General features: G+C 50.9%; 1 protein-coding gene across 3 annotated transcripts in view; it reads left to right on the forward strand.

The window, feature by feature from the left end:
• The first annotated feature begins 570 nt into the window (after positions 1-570).
• PAX7 (paired box 7) overlaps positions 571-13644 on the forward strand; it is a 154787-nt gene continuing 141713 nt past the window's right edge. Inside the window, exons 1-4 of one of the 3 annotated variants that reach the window (XM_072609087.1) lie at positions 571-954; positions 3998-4233; positions 5491-5620; positions 6995-7129. In XM_072609087.1, coding sequence (XP_072465188.1) covers positions 870-954; positions 3998-4233; positions 5491-5620; positions 6995-7129 — 586 coding nt within the window. In that variant the 5' untranslated portion in view covers positions 571-869. The remainder of the gene's footprint in view (positions 955-3997; positions 4234-5490; positions 5621-6994; positions 7130-13644) is intronic. The other 2 variants (XM_072609089.1, XM_072609088.1) reach the window with 2 other exon arrangements.

Here is a 13644-nt window from a genome sequence, read left to right on the forward strand (position 1 = left end):
CCACCCTCTCTACTCCCTTTCTCTCCAAAAGTCTCCCTATATAACCTCCCTTCTCCTCCCACCTACACCCCCCAAACCAACTAGACACCTTCCTCCTCCTTCAATCACCCCTTCTTGGAAGGGAAAGGGTTGTGGTTCGCGCGTGTTGGGGGGGGGGGGGTCATAGAAAGAGAAAGCGAAGGGGAGAGAGGAGAAGAGAACAGAGGAGAGAGGGAGAGAAGGAGGGAGAGAAGGAGGGAGAGAGGGAGGGAGAGAGAGAGGGAGAGGGAGACGGAGAGGGAGAGGGAGAGGAGAGGAGAGGAGAGGAGAGGAGAGGAGAGGAGAGGAGAGAAGAGAAGAGAAGAGAAGAGAAGAGAAGAGAAGAGAAGAGAAGAGAAGAGAAGAGAAATAAATAAATAACCCCAAAGAAATACTCTTTGCAGTCTCAGCTCAGAAACTTTAGCCCCTAGTGTGAGAACCGGTGTCCTTAGTTCTTCTGGGGCTGGGGGGGTGGGGACAGGATTTCCACCCCTCCTCCTCCCCCCATCTCCACAGCACCGGCTTCCAGCTCTGTCTCCCCACCTCTGCCCCCACAACTTCTGGCGGAGAGGACCGAGGGAGACTTGGGTCGGGTTTGTTTGTTTTAACTTCCTTACCACCCCCGCCCCCACCTCACCCCCCCCCCCCCCAGTTTCCCAGCTTCTGGACGCGTTTGACTGCAGCCGGGGGTGGGGTGGGGGGTAGGGAGTGTGTGGGAGTGGAGGGGGGGAGAGGTTTTTTAAAAAAAGGAGAAAGGGAGAGAGACGGGAAGAAAGAGCTCCCAGTAGGGGAAAAGAGCGAAGACAGGAAGGATTTCTGAGGACTCCGGACCTGTCCCTGGCGTGCCCAGAATGGCGGCTCTCCCCGGCACCGTACCGAGAATGATGAGACCCGCTCCGGGACAGAACTACCCTCGCACCGGATTTCCCTTGGAAGGTAAGGCCGTTTGCTTCGGTTCCTTTCGGACAGCCCACCATTTCTCCCCGTCCTCGGGGACCGACTGTCTCGAAGGGCACACCGCGGAGGTGGTGGCTGCTGAGAGCCGGTGGCGTCCCCAGACTTTCCGGGCACTGGAGGGAATGAGCCTCCCCTCTCCATCGGTCCCCGGGAGTCGCTTGGACCTAGGAACTTTCCCGGGACCTCCACTTGTCAATGTCCTAGTCGGTTTCCTTGCCCTGGGGGCTTCTGTTTCACTCCCCCTCCCCTCTCAGACTTTCTTTCCCCGCTCCTCAACCTTGGGAAGGTTCAACTGCTAGTAAATTTCACCTCTTTATCCAATTTCATTTACTTTCCCTGGGACGTTCTCCGCCCTCACCAGACCCAGTCACCCCGCTCTAGGTTGGTTTTCGATTTTAATTTAGACTACGAAGATTCTCTTACAAAACATTTTATTTTAGGGGATTATCCACAGCTAATGTTCTGGGGGCAGTATCACACAGCTGATGGCTTTGGTACTTCTTCCCCGAAAGAAATTAATCCTAGAAAACGCTCTCCCTTGTCGGCCTGCTCCCAAATCTACAAGAAAGGAGAACGATTTCTTTTAAAAACTTTTCAGTCGGACTCCCAAACTCCAGGGTTTTCAGAGAGATGCCCCCACCCCTCGCCTTTATCTCCTTGAACGAGAGACGGTAGCTGCCTAGAGAAAAGGGAGCAAAGAATTCATTTCCCAAAGTTCCCCCTTTAAAATCAAATTTGCAAGGGGAAAGCACGGTAAGGCGCCTTCATCCAGTCAGGAGAGTTCTGTGTGAGTTACTGAGTGAGTGAGTGAGTGAGTGAGTGAGTGAGTGAGTGAGTGTGTGTGTGTGTGTGTGTTTATGCAATTTTAGCTAATTAAAGAAGCTAAACTTGTCAGTGAAAACTAACGCCAGGCACATTCTGGGAATGGAGTGGTGGGTGTCTTGCGGAAGTATTTCGAGTGTCCCCACTTCAGCTTGGAGCTCTCTGAAATTTCAATTTTGAGATTTTGTGAATGCGCCGGGTGCCTGAGGAGGAAGAGGAGAGTAAAAGGGAGAAAGAATCTCTGATCAGGGGGAAAAGGGGGCTGGGCAGAAGGAATGAGCCGGGCAGCCCGCCCGAGATCGGGAGAGCGAGGAGGCGGCGCCGTCCCCGAAGGAGACGAAGGCGAGTGAGTGTTTCCGTGATCAAGTGCGCGAGAAAAAGTGGTGGGAAGCCACGCAGGCGGGAAAACCTTCACGCCGGGGGGATTTGGTGGAGTGCCTTGCTCTAGCGATGCCGAGGAAGCAGACGGCGCAAGGACGGCTCGGAGGATTAGGACAATATTTGCACACCATGCCGGAGAATATAGAGAAGGTAGAAGTGGCGGCCGTTGGAGAGGCTCTTGAATATAAAGTTGGCCACTCGAGAGCTCTCGTCCGCTAATGGCATAGCGGGCCGCGGAAGCCGGGTGACTCCGCTGCTGCGGCGCGGGATGGCTGATTAAATGCGGAGGTAGCTGCAGACACCGACTTTGGCAAAGAGTGGGGGCTGGAGGGAGGGGGGGAGCACGGGGGAAGGGGGAGACATTGCTGCAGCCCTAGTCTTCTCTCCCCCTCCTTCCCACCCCCACCCCCTTCTTGCCTTCCAATTATGCAGCCAGCTTCCTCCATCCGGGCGGCTGTGAAATTGTATTAATCTGCTAGATTTCCGCGGCGATGCAGTACCCACACTGGGGGCTCGGGTCCGGATTAGAGCAGCACCCCCCTCCCCTTCTGGGAGAAAGGGGTGCCAGCGGCTGAACGAGAGCTCGGTTAAGGAGCTCTCGTGGAGCGCGCACACACCCGAAACGCACAGCCCAAGTCCCATGCTGGTGTTGGTGCTGGGACAGGAAGACGCTGATCTTGCCCTCCCCAGCACAACCCAGGCCCTAGGACAGCCCCGCAGGCCGGTAGGTTTTTCTAAACCAGAGAGAGGGCAGAGAAACGTTTCGGGAAAGGCAGAAAGTCTTATCCAAGAACCCCCTCCACCCACCCACCCCACCCCCCTGCCTTTCTCAACCCTAAGCTGACCTACAACGAAATAAATCCTCGGGCAGCGAATCAGGGGGAAGAGGCAGGCCCCAGAGGTCCAGGCCTGGCCCTGGCTGCCCCTTCTGGGGAAACCCTAGCAGAGGTTGCTGGCTATCGCGATATACTACGATCTCCCGGCCTCCTCGTCCTTACTTTTCCTTTCGGCGTTTTGCTTGGCTCACGTGAAGTCTGGACACCTCTATAGCCTGTATAGACTATTTAACTTTCTCAACCATCGCGCTCCCAAACGGGTTTGTCCACATCTCCCGATCTGGAACAGAAGATCCCAGGGGATTCCTCTGGGTTCAAGTATCGTGACTGACGTTCTCCGTGCTCAAAAAAAAAAAAAAATTAAAAATCGGCCTCCTCTCTGAGTTGTTCAGGGCCAAGCCAAACGGGAGTTGGGGGTGGACGGTGGGGTAAGAGATCCACAATTCTCAGCCCAGTGGATTTGTTGTGAGTGTAGGTCAAGTACTGGCGGGCACTGATAAGAGTCTGGGACCTTTCTCTCGCGTTCAACTTTATCCACGACGATCCCCACCCACTCCACCCCACCCTACCGCCATCACCACCGATCCTCTCCTAAAGTTGAATTCGATTCTCCCACCTGTGTTCTACACACGCACACACGCGCGCGCACACACGCACACACACACACACCCTGGCCCGTGGATATGGAGGGGTCATGTTAGTGAAATTGGGGGCATATAAGATGTACGCCTCTCTACACAAGAGGTATGTTTTTCACCCTTCGGAACCGAACCTGGAAAGGTCAAGATGCAACAGCTGGACAGGGCAGAGGGCAGCATCCAACTAAGGACCCGCAAGGAAGTGGCCTCCAGATTTGACAGGGCATACGTTTTCACAGTTAATGGGCAGGCGCCTGCTCCAGGAACCTTAGGGAATAACTGCACCCCAATTACCCACCTTCCACCTTTGTAATATTTCTGACTCTCTTCCCACCTTCCCCACAGTGTCCACCCCACTTGGCCAGGGCCGGGTGAATCAACTTGGCGGGGTCTTCATCAACGGTAGGCCCCTACCCAACCACATCCGCCACAAGATCGTGGAGATGGCCCACCACGGTATCCGGCCCTGCGTCATCTCTCGCCAGCTCCGTGTCTCCCACGGCTGTGTCTCCAAAATTCTATGCCGCTACCAGGAGACTGGCTCCATCCGGCCTGGGGCCATCGGGGGCAGTAAACCCAGGGTGAGTGTCCTGGGGAGCCCTAAGTTCTTCAGCCACCATCCTCCCAGCTCAAGGATCTGAGTAGAGAGAACCTACTTCGAGTTACAAGACCTGAAGGTTACATGTCCCTGACCAAAACACTGACATAGGGAGAATTATATCGGGGTGCTGATGGAGAGAATAATCCCCTTGTCACCCCCAAGAACCCATACCACCTCCAATTTCCTTTCTATAAGATAGTTTGATAAAGCAGGAAAGAAAAAATTTATACTATCTCCCTCACCCCACCTCAGGGAAATGAAGGCCAAATTTCCACTTCCAGAAACCCCTAAATCCACAATCTCCTCAAATATTTAAGTAATTCTTAGGTATCCTGGTTCCAAAAATCCACTTCTTTCCCGATTTGGATAACTGAGGACAATTTGTTGGGATTTCTCAAGCTTGAAGCCTGGTAGCCCTTGCTAGAAGGACATGAGTAACATTCCCAGAGTTCCTAGTCTGGAGACAACTCCTTGACTGCACAAGGGCACTTCCACCCTCTACGAGTTGCCAATTTCCTCCTGGAGCCTGGAGGGAGCTAGGCTTTTGGGGCAACAAGGTGACCCCCAGCCCTCACCTACTCTATGTTCTGGGCCAGGTTCAAGGAGTCATAAGGCTTTTTCCTCTTAGTGGCTTACCCTTCCCATCCTCCTCTCTCTCCACTCCTTCCCTTGGAGCTGAGAACTTCCATAGAGGTGGAGTGATAATAACAATAGCAAACAACTCATACGTATTTATTCAGCACTTTACAATTTTCAAAACTCTTTTCCTACATCATCCTCATTTTATAGTTGAGAAAATTGAGGCTGAAAGAGGTCAAGTAACTGGTCCAGTGAAGTGGACAGCAAGTGAAGGAAAGTGGATAGGAACCTAGGTTTTCTTGCCTTTGATGCTTTTGTGACAGTAGAAAGAGCTAGGACTCACAGTTGTGAAACCTGAGTTCCAAGTCTTACTTTTGTTACTTACTCCATGTCACTTTGAATAAGTCACTGTCCTCTCTGGGCCTCCATTGCTCCTTCTATGAAACAAGAGGAACCCCTAAGGACCCTCCCAGCTCAGATTATCTATGACTAGGGTCACTGCCTCTCTCTTCTATATAAGATTTGGTGGGAATCCCAGACCCCCTTCCTCATAATCTAAGTGCCCACATTTTAGGTTTATATTGAAAGTGATTTCTCTCCTCCTCCCTTTTTTTCCATACTCTTTCCCCCTGTACTACCCCACATTCCCTCACTAAAGCAGGTAGCCACTCCAGACGTGGAGAAGAAAATAGAGGAATACAAAAGAGAAAACCCTGGAATGTTCAGCTGGGAAATCCGAGATCGACTGCTCAAGGATGGACACTGTGACCGCAGCACGGTTCCCTCAGGTGAGAAGGCAGCTGAGCTGGCTGGGCTGAGAGCCCCAGACACAGGGGAAATGCAGCCTCCTGTGGGTACCAGCTGGACCAACCGAGGGTCCCTTGCCCTCCATTTCCAGAACTTCCCTGCCAAAAGGATGAGGAATATATACAGATGGGGGGGGGGGGAGCAGGGTAGAACATGCTAGGAGAGAGAAGGTAATTCTGTCGGAAGGGAGAGGGACGGTAGAGAGAAACAGGAATTGGTAAAGGAGAAAGGATGAATCAGAAAAAATAGCACCTACAACCTCTGACGAAGAGGAAGAAAGAAGTTTGGAAAGGGCAGAAGACAGAAAGAAAAAGAGGATAGAGATACTGAAAGAACTAAAGAAGATGAGTAAGGAAGAAAGGGGGAGAACAGAGAGAAAAGTGGGAATAGAAACCATGAGCCCAAAAGCTTTTATTATACAACAAAGTGAACTTAGTGGGGGAAGAAAGTTGTGATAGCGCTCAATTGCTGGTTGCGGGGAAATTGACCAGGGTAACCTTGTTCTCCGGAACGCTGGAATCTTGGTTCCGGCACCTAAATCCTGGCCCGTGTCAGCCGCAGGCTCCACTCCCATTGCAGGCTCTCGGCTGGCTCCAGGACGCAAGGGTCACAGCCTCCGGATTTAATCTCTTGGATCCCGTACTCTGGCCTTCCCCTTGCGCTCTCAACCTGGCCTGAACTCAGTGCTGCAAGTCTGGGATCCAGACCTGGGGATGAGTTAGAGAACCAAGGCCAGAGGCCAGAATCTCCGTCCCAGGGGATGCGTGTGCTCGGATACGCTAGGCTTAGGAGCATCAGTGGCTTAACTGTGTTTGATTAGGGACAGCTAAGGATAGTGGAGGTCAGGGATCAATTTAGATATGTGTGTAAATGTATACATAAGTGTGTGAGGATGTGTGTGTATAAGTGTTTGCAAGTGTGTCAAGATACCGATATTTATTGTGTGCTTAGGAGTATGTGCATAAAGGTGTGTCGATATAAATGAGTTGTAGGTGCCTGAGTGTCTGTAGGTGTAGATAAATGTGTACCTATGAATGACTGTATAGGTGTAAATGTGAGTTTTAGATGCATGTGAATGTGTGACAGTGCGTATGTGACTGGGAAGACATGGGGTGCACCTGGGGCTGTATTCACGTGTACGCGTGTGTAAGTTGCATATTTGGGTGTGTATGACTTTCTCGGAGGCTCTTTGTGGGTGCAGGTGGCCCCGGGACACTTGTGGGATGGCAGTTGAGAGACTCCCTTCTTTCCTAAACCACCAAAGGCCAGGCCCCTAGCCATGACAGGAGGGGGGGAAGGGAAACGTTTACTTTCTCCACAACTTATACTTTCTCTTTTGCCTTTGAATTTCTGAGGTTTAGTGAGTTCGATTAGCCGTGTGCTCAGAATCAAATTCGGGAAGAAAGAAGAAGAGGACGAGTGTGACAAGAAGGAGGAGGATGGCGAGAAGAAGGCTAAACATAGCATTGACGGCATTCTGGGCGACAAAGGTAGGAAAAGGCCCCTGGGGCGGCCTTGACATCGGCCGCCTGAGGTCTGGGAAGAGAGGATGGAGAGAGAGACTTGTTTGTCCAGCAGAGTATTGGGAAGGGGAGCACTCAGCATCTTGTCTTGACCTGAAAGTCAGGAATCTTGAGTTCAAGTCTCACCAAAGATTGCCAAAGTAAGCCCAGGCAAATCACTTTCCCTCTTGGAACCTCATTCTCCTTATCTGGAAAATGGGTTATGAGAGCACTCATCTCTGTCCCCCTGTTGTGAAGATCAAAGGACCTAAATGAATAAAATAGGCAAAGGTGTGATGGGTAGAGCCCTTGGACTTGGAATATAACATATGTGGTCTCTAATGCTTGCTAGGTGACCGCAGGCAAGTCACTTAACCTCTCAGAGCCTCGGCTTCCTTGTCCTTAAAAGGGTTTCCTTCTACTACCCAACTCTTAAGGTTATGTGAAAAGATAGTAACTGAAAAATTGTAAAGGCTATATAAAAGCCAGATATGGTTAATGGATGGAAAGTGCTTTGTATCCCCAAAGTGCTAAGAAGAGATGGATTGTTATTGAGAGATTGGGGCTAAAGCAACTGGATTGTATAGGATAGAAATTGTCGAGGGAGGGGGGATGTTTGGATCTGGCAAATTGAGCTCTCTCTCTCCTCCTACCCAACACGAATCATGTTATTGCGCTGATTATTGGTCATTGTATGAAATGAATGAAGGCAAGAGTACCGTTGTTATTGTTATCACCTATTACAGTCTTTTTTCAGTTAGGGATTCAGAAAGAAGTTATGTTTGCAGGGAGCTTTGTGAAGATTGAATATAAGTAGGAGTCATTCAGGGTATCCCTTCTCTATCCCCCTTCCCTGCCGTAAGTCCAGGAAGGCGTTGGCATGTTCGCGGGTAGTTGGATCTCGATCAATTATTTATAGGAAACTGGAGACGAAGGGAGGGCTAGGGGAGGGCAGCCGGAGGGGGGGGGGCGTATCGCGGTTCCCTAAATGAATTTGTTCGACAGCTTTTTCTACTGCTCTCTAAACGGTCCCTTGAAACTCCTCCTGACAGTTGAGTGATCGGTGCAATCAATATCAATTAGAAAGCGAGGGGGAATCCGGTACCTCTCCCTGGCCGGGGGCCGAGCTGAGCAGATTGCTGGTCTGCCTGGGGGGTGAGGAAAGCCCGAGTCTCCCCTCCCCGGGGAAGAAACCTGTTTGGAGTGGGCCCACCGCAAGTGAAAAGGACAAAATGACTTGTGTGGAAGTTTCTGGCCCTGTCCCGGGATAAGGGAAAAGGCATTATCCCCTTAAGTTCAGGGGCATTGCCCCCCCCATTAGGGGCCCCATCCCAGGTTCTGTCCCCCTCACTCCAAATGCTTGCTTGTTAGAAAACGACGCGCCAACTCCAAGCCCTGTGGCCCGTTTTCCTCCTGGCATCCCAGGGTCGCGCGGGAATTGGGAAAGATTTTTCCTGGGAGACGCGCTCACAAGAAAACGAGAGTTGAATTTGAGGGGTAGAAGGGGCGGAGAATAGCTGTCCTATTCCAGATTCCTCTTCCAGGCAGAGAAGGGACTGTAACAGACTAGAGTGAGACTAGAGTGTGTGGGTAGAGAGATGGTGAAAATGTCTAGAAAAGAAGAGATCAGTAATGGTGAACTGGAGAAAATAGAGATCAGTAATGGTGAACTAGAGGAAAGAAAAAAAAGGCAGAAGAGACAACTCGGGCAAGACAAGGAGGCAGACTGTGATTTTTCTCTTTCTCTGTTGCTGCTGAGAGACTTTGAGGAAGTCAGAGAAAAGAATTAGGGAGAAAACTTTTCAACTCCTCGATCAGACGTCTGCTTTGAGCAGTCCCCTGCTCCCCTAACCGCCCCCAACACACCAGGCCCGCTGTTGACTCTCCCTTCCAACCTTGAAGATGAACTTCACAGACAAAGCCCCCTAGCTTGTTGCCGCCTCCCGAGCCCAGATCCTGTCCCACAAAAGCAGCCCCAGTACGAGAAGGAGGGCGACTGGGGAACGGAGGGAAAGGGCCCAAGGCCTGGGGAGGGGAGCGGGGGAAGGAGCGGGCTATTGACATTCAAAAACGTGCGAGCAGCCGCGCAGCTCTTGGACAAAGGGCCAGGGAAGAGGCGAAGAAAGGGAGCTAAGCTATTCGGCCGCTCCCCGCTGCTCTCCGAGTGCAGGGGAATATTCTAAGGCCCCTCGGGCGCCAGCCTGAGGCCCCGGACCCAGCGAAATATTGTATCCAGGGAGGGCCTGGACACACTCTGTATCTAAGGGTCGACTGTGAGGTTTGGGTTTTGTTTTTGCTTTGTTTTGGTTTTTTCTGGGGATTGGGCGGAGGTGAGAGGAATACGTGTGTCTCCGATTTAAAAAAAGAAACAAAAACCCAAAACTTTGTATTTCTTGCTGGTGGAAAAAATCCCCACTCTGAACTGAAATAAAAATCCATTTCCCATTTGTCCTCCCTTACTCCGCTTATGAGGCAGATCTTCCCAGTTTGAAAAGTCAGGGATCTTTTAAGTCTGAACAAGAGGCAGTCTTTGGGGGAGGGAGTGCTTGGGTCCCGGGCCGGCTCTGTTGTTCCCAGGTAGCAGGTTTGAGGACCTCGAGGTTGGTGGCACAAATGTCCGCCTAGTACAAGGATTTCACTTCGCTGTGGGGCGCGCGGACCGGCAAAGGAGCCAAAGCGGGGACTACTCAGCAGTGTGAGAGTCGGTGGCCTCTTAGTGCCCAAGCGGCCTCGAGTTGCAACCGCCTACCAACTGCCGAAATACCTTCGCTAGACAGAGGTTTCTCCTAAAAGACCTTTAAAGAGTTGAGGTTGCTAGGGGGAGGGGAAAGGTGCTGGGGTGGGGTGAGTCCATTTATCTCGAGCTTGGGGTGAACGGTGGACCCTGCCTTTCTGTTTGTATGAGAAGGAAAGAATCTGGAAAGAAAGGCAGGCGATTCCGTGGGGATAACTCAAATCCCGTATAAATTGTCCTATTAACGAAAGGAGCAAGTGTGGGGCCAGATCTGCGCAACGGAGTGTGTCCGAGTGGCTGGGAGCTGGTGCGTTGGCTCTGAGTAGGTGAGTGAGTCTGGACGTAGCCAGGGCTCACGGCGCGTGGACCGGATTTGTAACCCTTTATTTCTGAACCCTGCCAGATTAGGCCATTTTGGGGTTCCCCCTCCCCACAGTCAGTTACAGGGTTCAGTTCCAAATCTGTGGCCTTCTTCTGACTTGGCCGCGACGGAGGGGAAAAGACTTGGACAGAAAGGAGAGCTAGGGCACCAGGGGTGCGTGGAGGGCGCAGGGGGTAGGGGGGAAAGACAGCCACAACTTTGTTTTGGCTTCTCTTGTGACAAATGCCCTCTCGGGGGGTTGCTCCTCTCCTCGCGGGGAGTCGACAAAGAAGAGGCTTAAGAGCTCTCCTCTTTAAGAGCTAAGGAGAGATTCCTCCCTGCGCTAGTTTCTTTCTATCGTCTGCTTGGCATTTAATAATGCTAAGACTTATTAGAGCTGGTAATGAAAAGTGGGGCTGCTGAATAGGGAACTGTGTTGGAGAGGGGTGTAATAGCTTCGAGGCATGGTAAGAAACTATTTATCCGCAATCAGTCCTCACTCTCAGAGTTTGAAGCACAAACGTTAAGTCGAAGGGTTTTAAAGCAGATTAAATTGGGCTTTTATTTCTCTGCACTTTCATCTTTGAACAGCTCACTCCTGCTTGCCTTGGGCTGATATTCATGAGCCGTTCGTATTTCTCTCTCTCTCTCTCTCTCTCTCTCTCTCTCTCTCTCTCTCTCTCTCTCTCTCTCTCTCTCTCCCTCCCTCTCTCCCCACCTCCCTCCTTCTCTCTCCTTTCTCTCATTCTCTTTTCTCTCTCTCATTTTCTCCTCTCTCTCTCTCTCTCTGTCTCTCTGTCTCTCTCTCTGTCTCTCTGTCTCTGTCTCTGTCTCTCTGTCCCTCCTTCCCTCCCTCTTCAATTCCCTTCCTACTCCTGTCCTTGGTGAGACTTGAGTTATTACTATCCAAGCTGCTGATATTGTTATACTACCGCCCTAGATCCAAGCTTCTAGCCGGCACTGTCTTCCTTACCTGAGGACGAAGATGGGCCATCTCTTTGTCCCCCTTTCCTCTCAGTCTCTTTCTCCATTCTCCTCTCCACTCTAGTCCCGTCCCTCCTTACCCCAGTCTCCAAGGATCGGAGAAGGAGAAAAGAGGGACCAAGAACTGTTTGTGAAGATGGAAAAGAAGCTTCCCCAACTGATTCCAGGAGGGACAGACTTTGCAAACAAGTTGGAAACAACAGGGGAAAGGGAACCCAGGCTGAGTAGACGCTAAAAAAGCTAACTAGTGGGACTAGGAAACGAGTGAGACCGTTTACATACTACAGACACATACACACACGAAACTCGGCGAGGTGCAGCCAAAATTGAGGTCAGCCCTGAATCGGACCAAGTCACATTTGAAACTGGTGAGGTCGGAGCTGAAAAGCAGGGCTAGGAAAGAAACCTAGCGTGGACAAGGGAAACGATTTCGGTCAAACCAATGAAGGAAATCCGTCTTCCCCCTTGACCCCCAAATCTGAGAACCCCACTCCCGAAATGTCTCTTTGGGAGTCAGGGGACCTTGGAGAGGATGCGGCTGGGGCTCCGGGTGGCCTAGGAAGGGTCTAGGGCAGTGTGTGTGGGCGGATCCAGGTCGTGTCTCTTTGTTTTCCTTTTTATTTTACTCATTTATTTTAAGCGTGCGGAAAGAGGCTGATGAATTTACAGGTGTAGTCCAGGAGTGGCAAGCATGGGCGGGAGGGGAGAAGGTCTATTTAGACACTTGAAAAGAGGAGGTAGCAACAATTTAATTTGGCCGACTCTGCTAATGCCGTTTTCTGTGGCTTGCTACACTGGAGGAAGCTGTTTTGATTGTGCGTACAAGGACCTGCCAAATTTAATTAGGCTCCGGGGGAGCGAGTGAATAGGGGAAGGGGGAGCAGCTCCTTTCGGCCCCCGCCGTATTTTCGGCTTCACACCTGGGAGTGGCATTGTTTACTGGGCTAGTGAGAAGAAGGTGGGAGGTAGAGAAGTGTGTACTTTTCTGTGTGTGTGTGTGTGTGTGTGTGTGTGTGCGCGTGCGTGTGTGTGTGTGTTGGAGGGGACTTCGTCGAAGAGAAAACAAGGAGAGGAAGGGAGCCTGAGCAGGTGGGGGGTGGGGGGAATGCTAGCTGATAGTCAATTTATCAGAAGCCATCTGCATTGATTTAAACCAACAAGTTCCCTTCTCTGTAAATGTGTGTTTTAAGAGAGGTAATCGACACTTCACCAAATCAAAGGATTACCCCGGTTGGCAATCTAATCAAACAGAGACCAGGCTGGATTTGTGCCTGTTCAGAGAAGGATCAACTTCGCATAATGGGGGCCAGCAGAAAGATAGGAAGGTGTCAGGCAATTCTCTGGCTTTCTCCTGGGCTCCTCCGTGCATATTCAGTGGGGCTAGGGAGGGGTGGAGAGAGAGAGAGAGAGAGAGAGAGAGAGAGAGAGAGAGAGAGAGAGAGAGAGAGAGATGGAGAGAGGGGGGAGGGAGAGAGAGAGAGAGAGAGAGAGAGAGAGAGAGAGAGAGAGAGAGAGAGAGAGAGAGAGAGAGAGAGGATGGGGATGGAGGAGGGTGGAAGGGTTGAGAGGAGTGAGAAAGTCCCAGCACAGAAGGCCATTTCTAGAGAGTTAGAACACCCCGGTGCTGACAGCCACCCCCTCCGCCCCCCTCCCAAAAAAAGCAGAACACGAAGCTGAGACAAATGCAATACAACAATAAAGAGAGATAACAATTACAAAGGCAAACACAGGCTTTCGCTAGCTAGTAGCCTCAGAACCTGGTGTAAATAAACAAAGTAGGCAAATGTTTGCAAGATAAACTCCCTCCTAAATCAAGTGTGACGGGAAGGAGAGAAGAGACAGAAGGAGATAAGGTTAGAGGGAGAATGAACAGCATAATCGAATACAAGACATTTTTAAAAAGCAAACTTTAAACAAGGGGAAGCAAGGGAGGGGAGAGTAATTATCCACCCAGGAGAGGGCAGGGAAGCCCAACCCTGTGCTCCTAAGGGGGAGCCTGGAAGGGGAAAGTATTAGAGGAGAAAAGGGAGATACATTTCAGGAATTCCTAGAATGTCCAGAATAAGCTTATAAAATCAGACTCTCAGAGCTGGAAAGGACCTCCTTGAGGATCCATAGAACATCAGAGCTGGAAGGAGTCTTAGAATACTGAAAAGCAGAGGTGGGATAGCTCTTAGAACACAGTATCAGGGCTGGAAGAAACCTTAGAACTTAAAATTTCAGAACTAGAAGGGACTTTTGAATAGTGTCTGTTCAAGTCAAGAGACCCAAGAGCACATAGAATGTTACAGCTGGGAGACTTTAGGACACAGAATGTCACAGCTGGAAGGGATCTGAGAAGTCATCTAGTTCATTGGCTTGATTTTACAAAGGAGGAAACTGAGGCCCAGAGAAGTGTAGTGATTTAGAAAAGGTCATACTTTA

The sequence above is a fragment of the Notamacropus eugenii genome, chromosome 5, assembly GCF_028372415.1.
Source record: "Notamacropus eugenii isolate mMacEug1 chromosome 5, mMacEug1.pri_v2, whole genome shotgun sequence".
NCBI classification, from domain to species: domain Eukaryota; kingdom Metazoa; phylum Chordata; class Mammalia; order Diprotodontia; family Macropodidae; genus Notamacropus; species Notamacropus eugenii.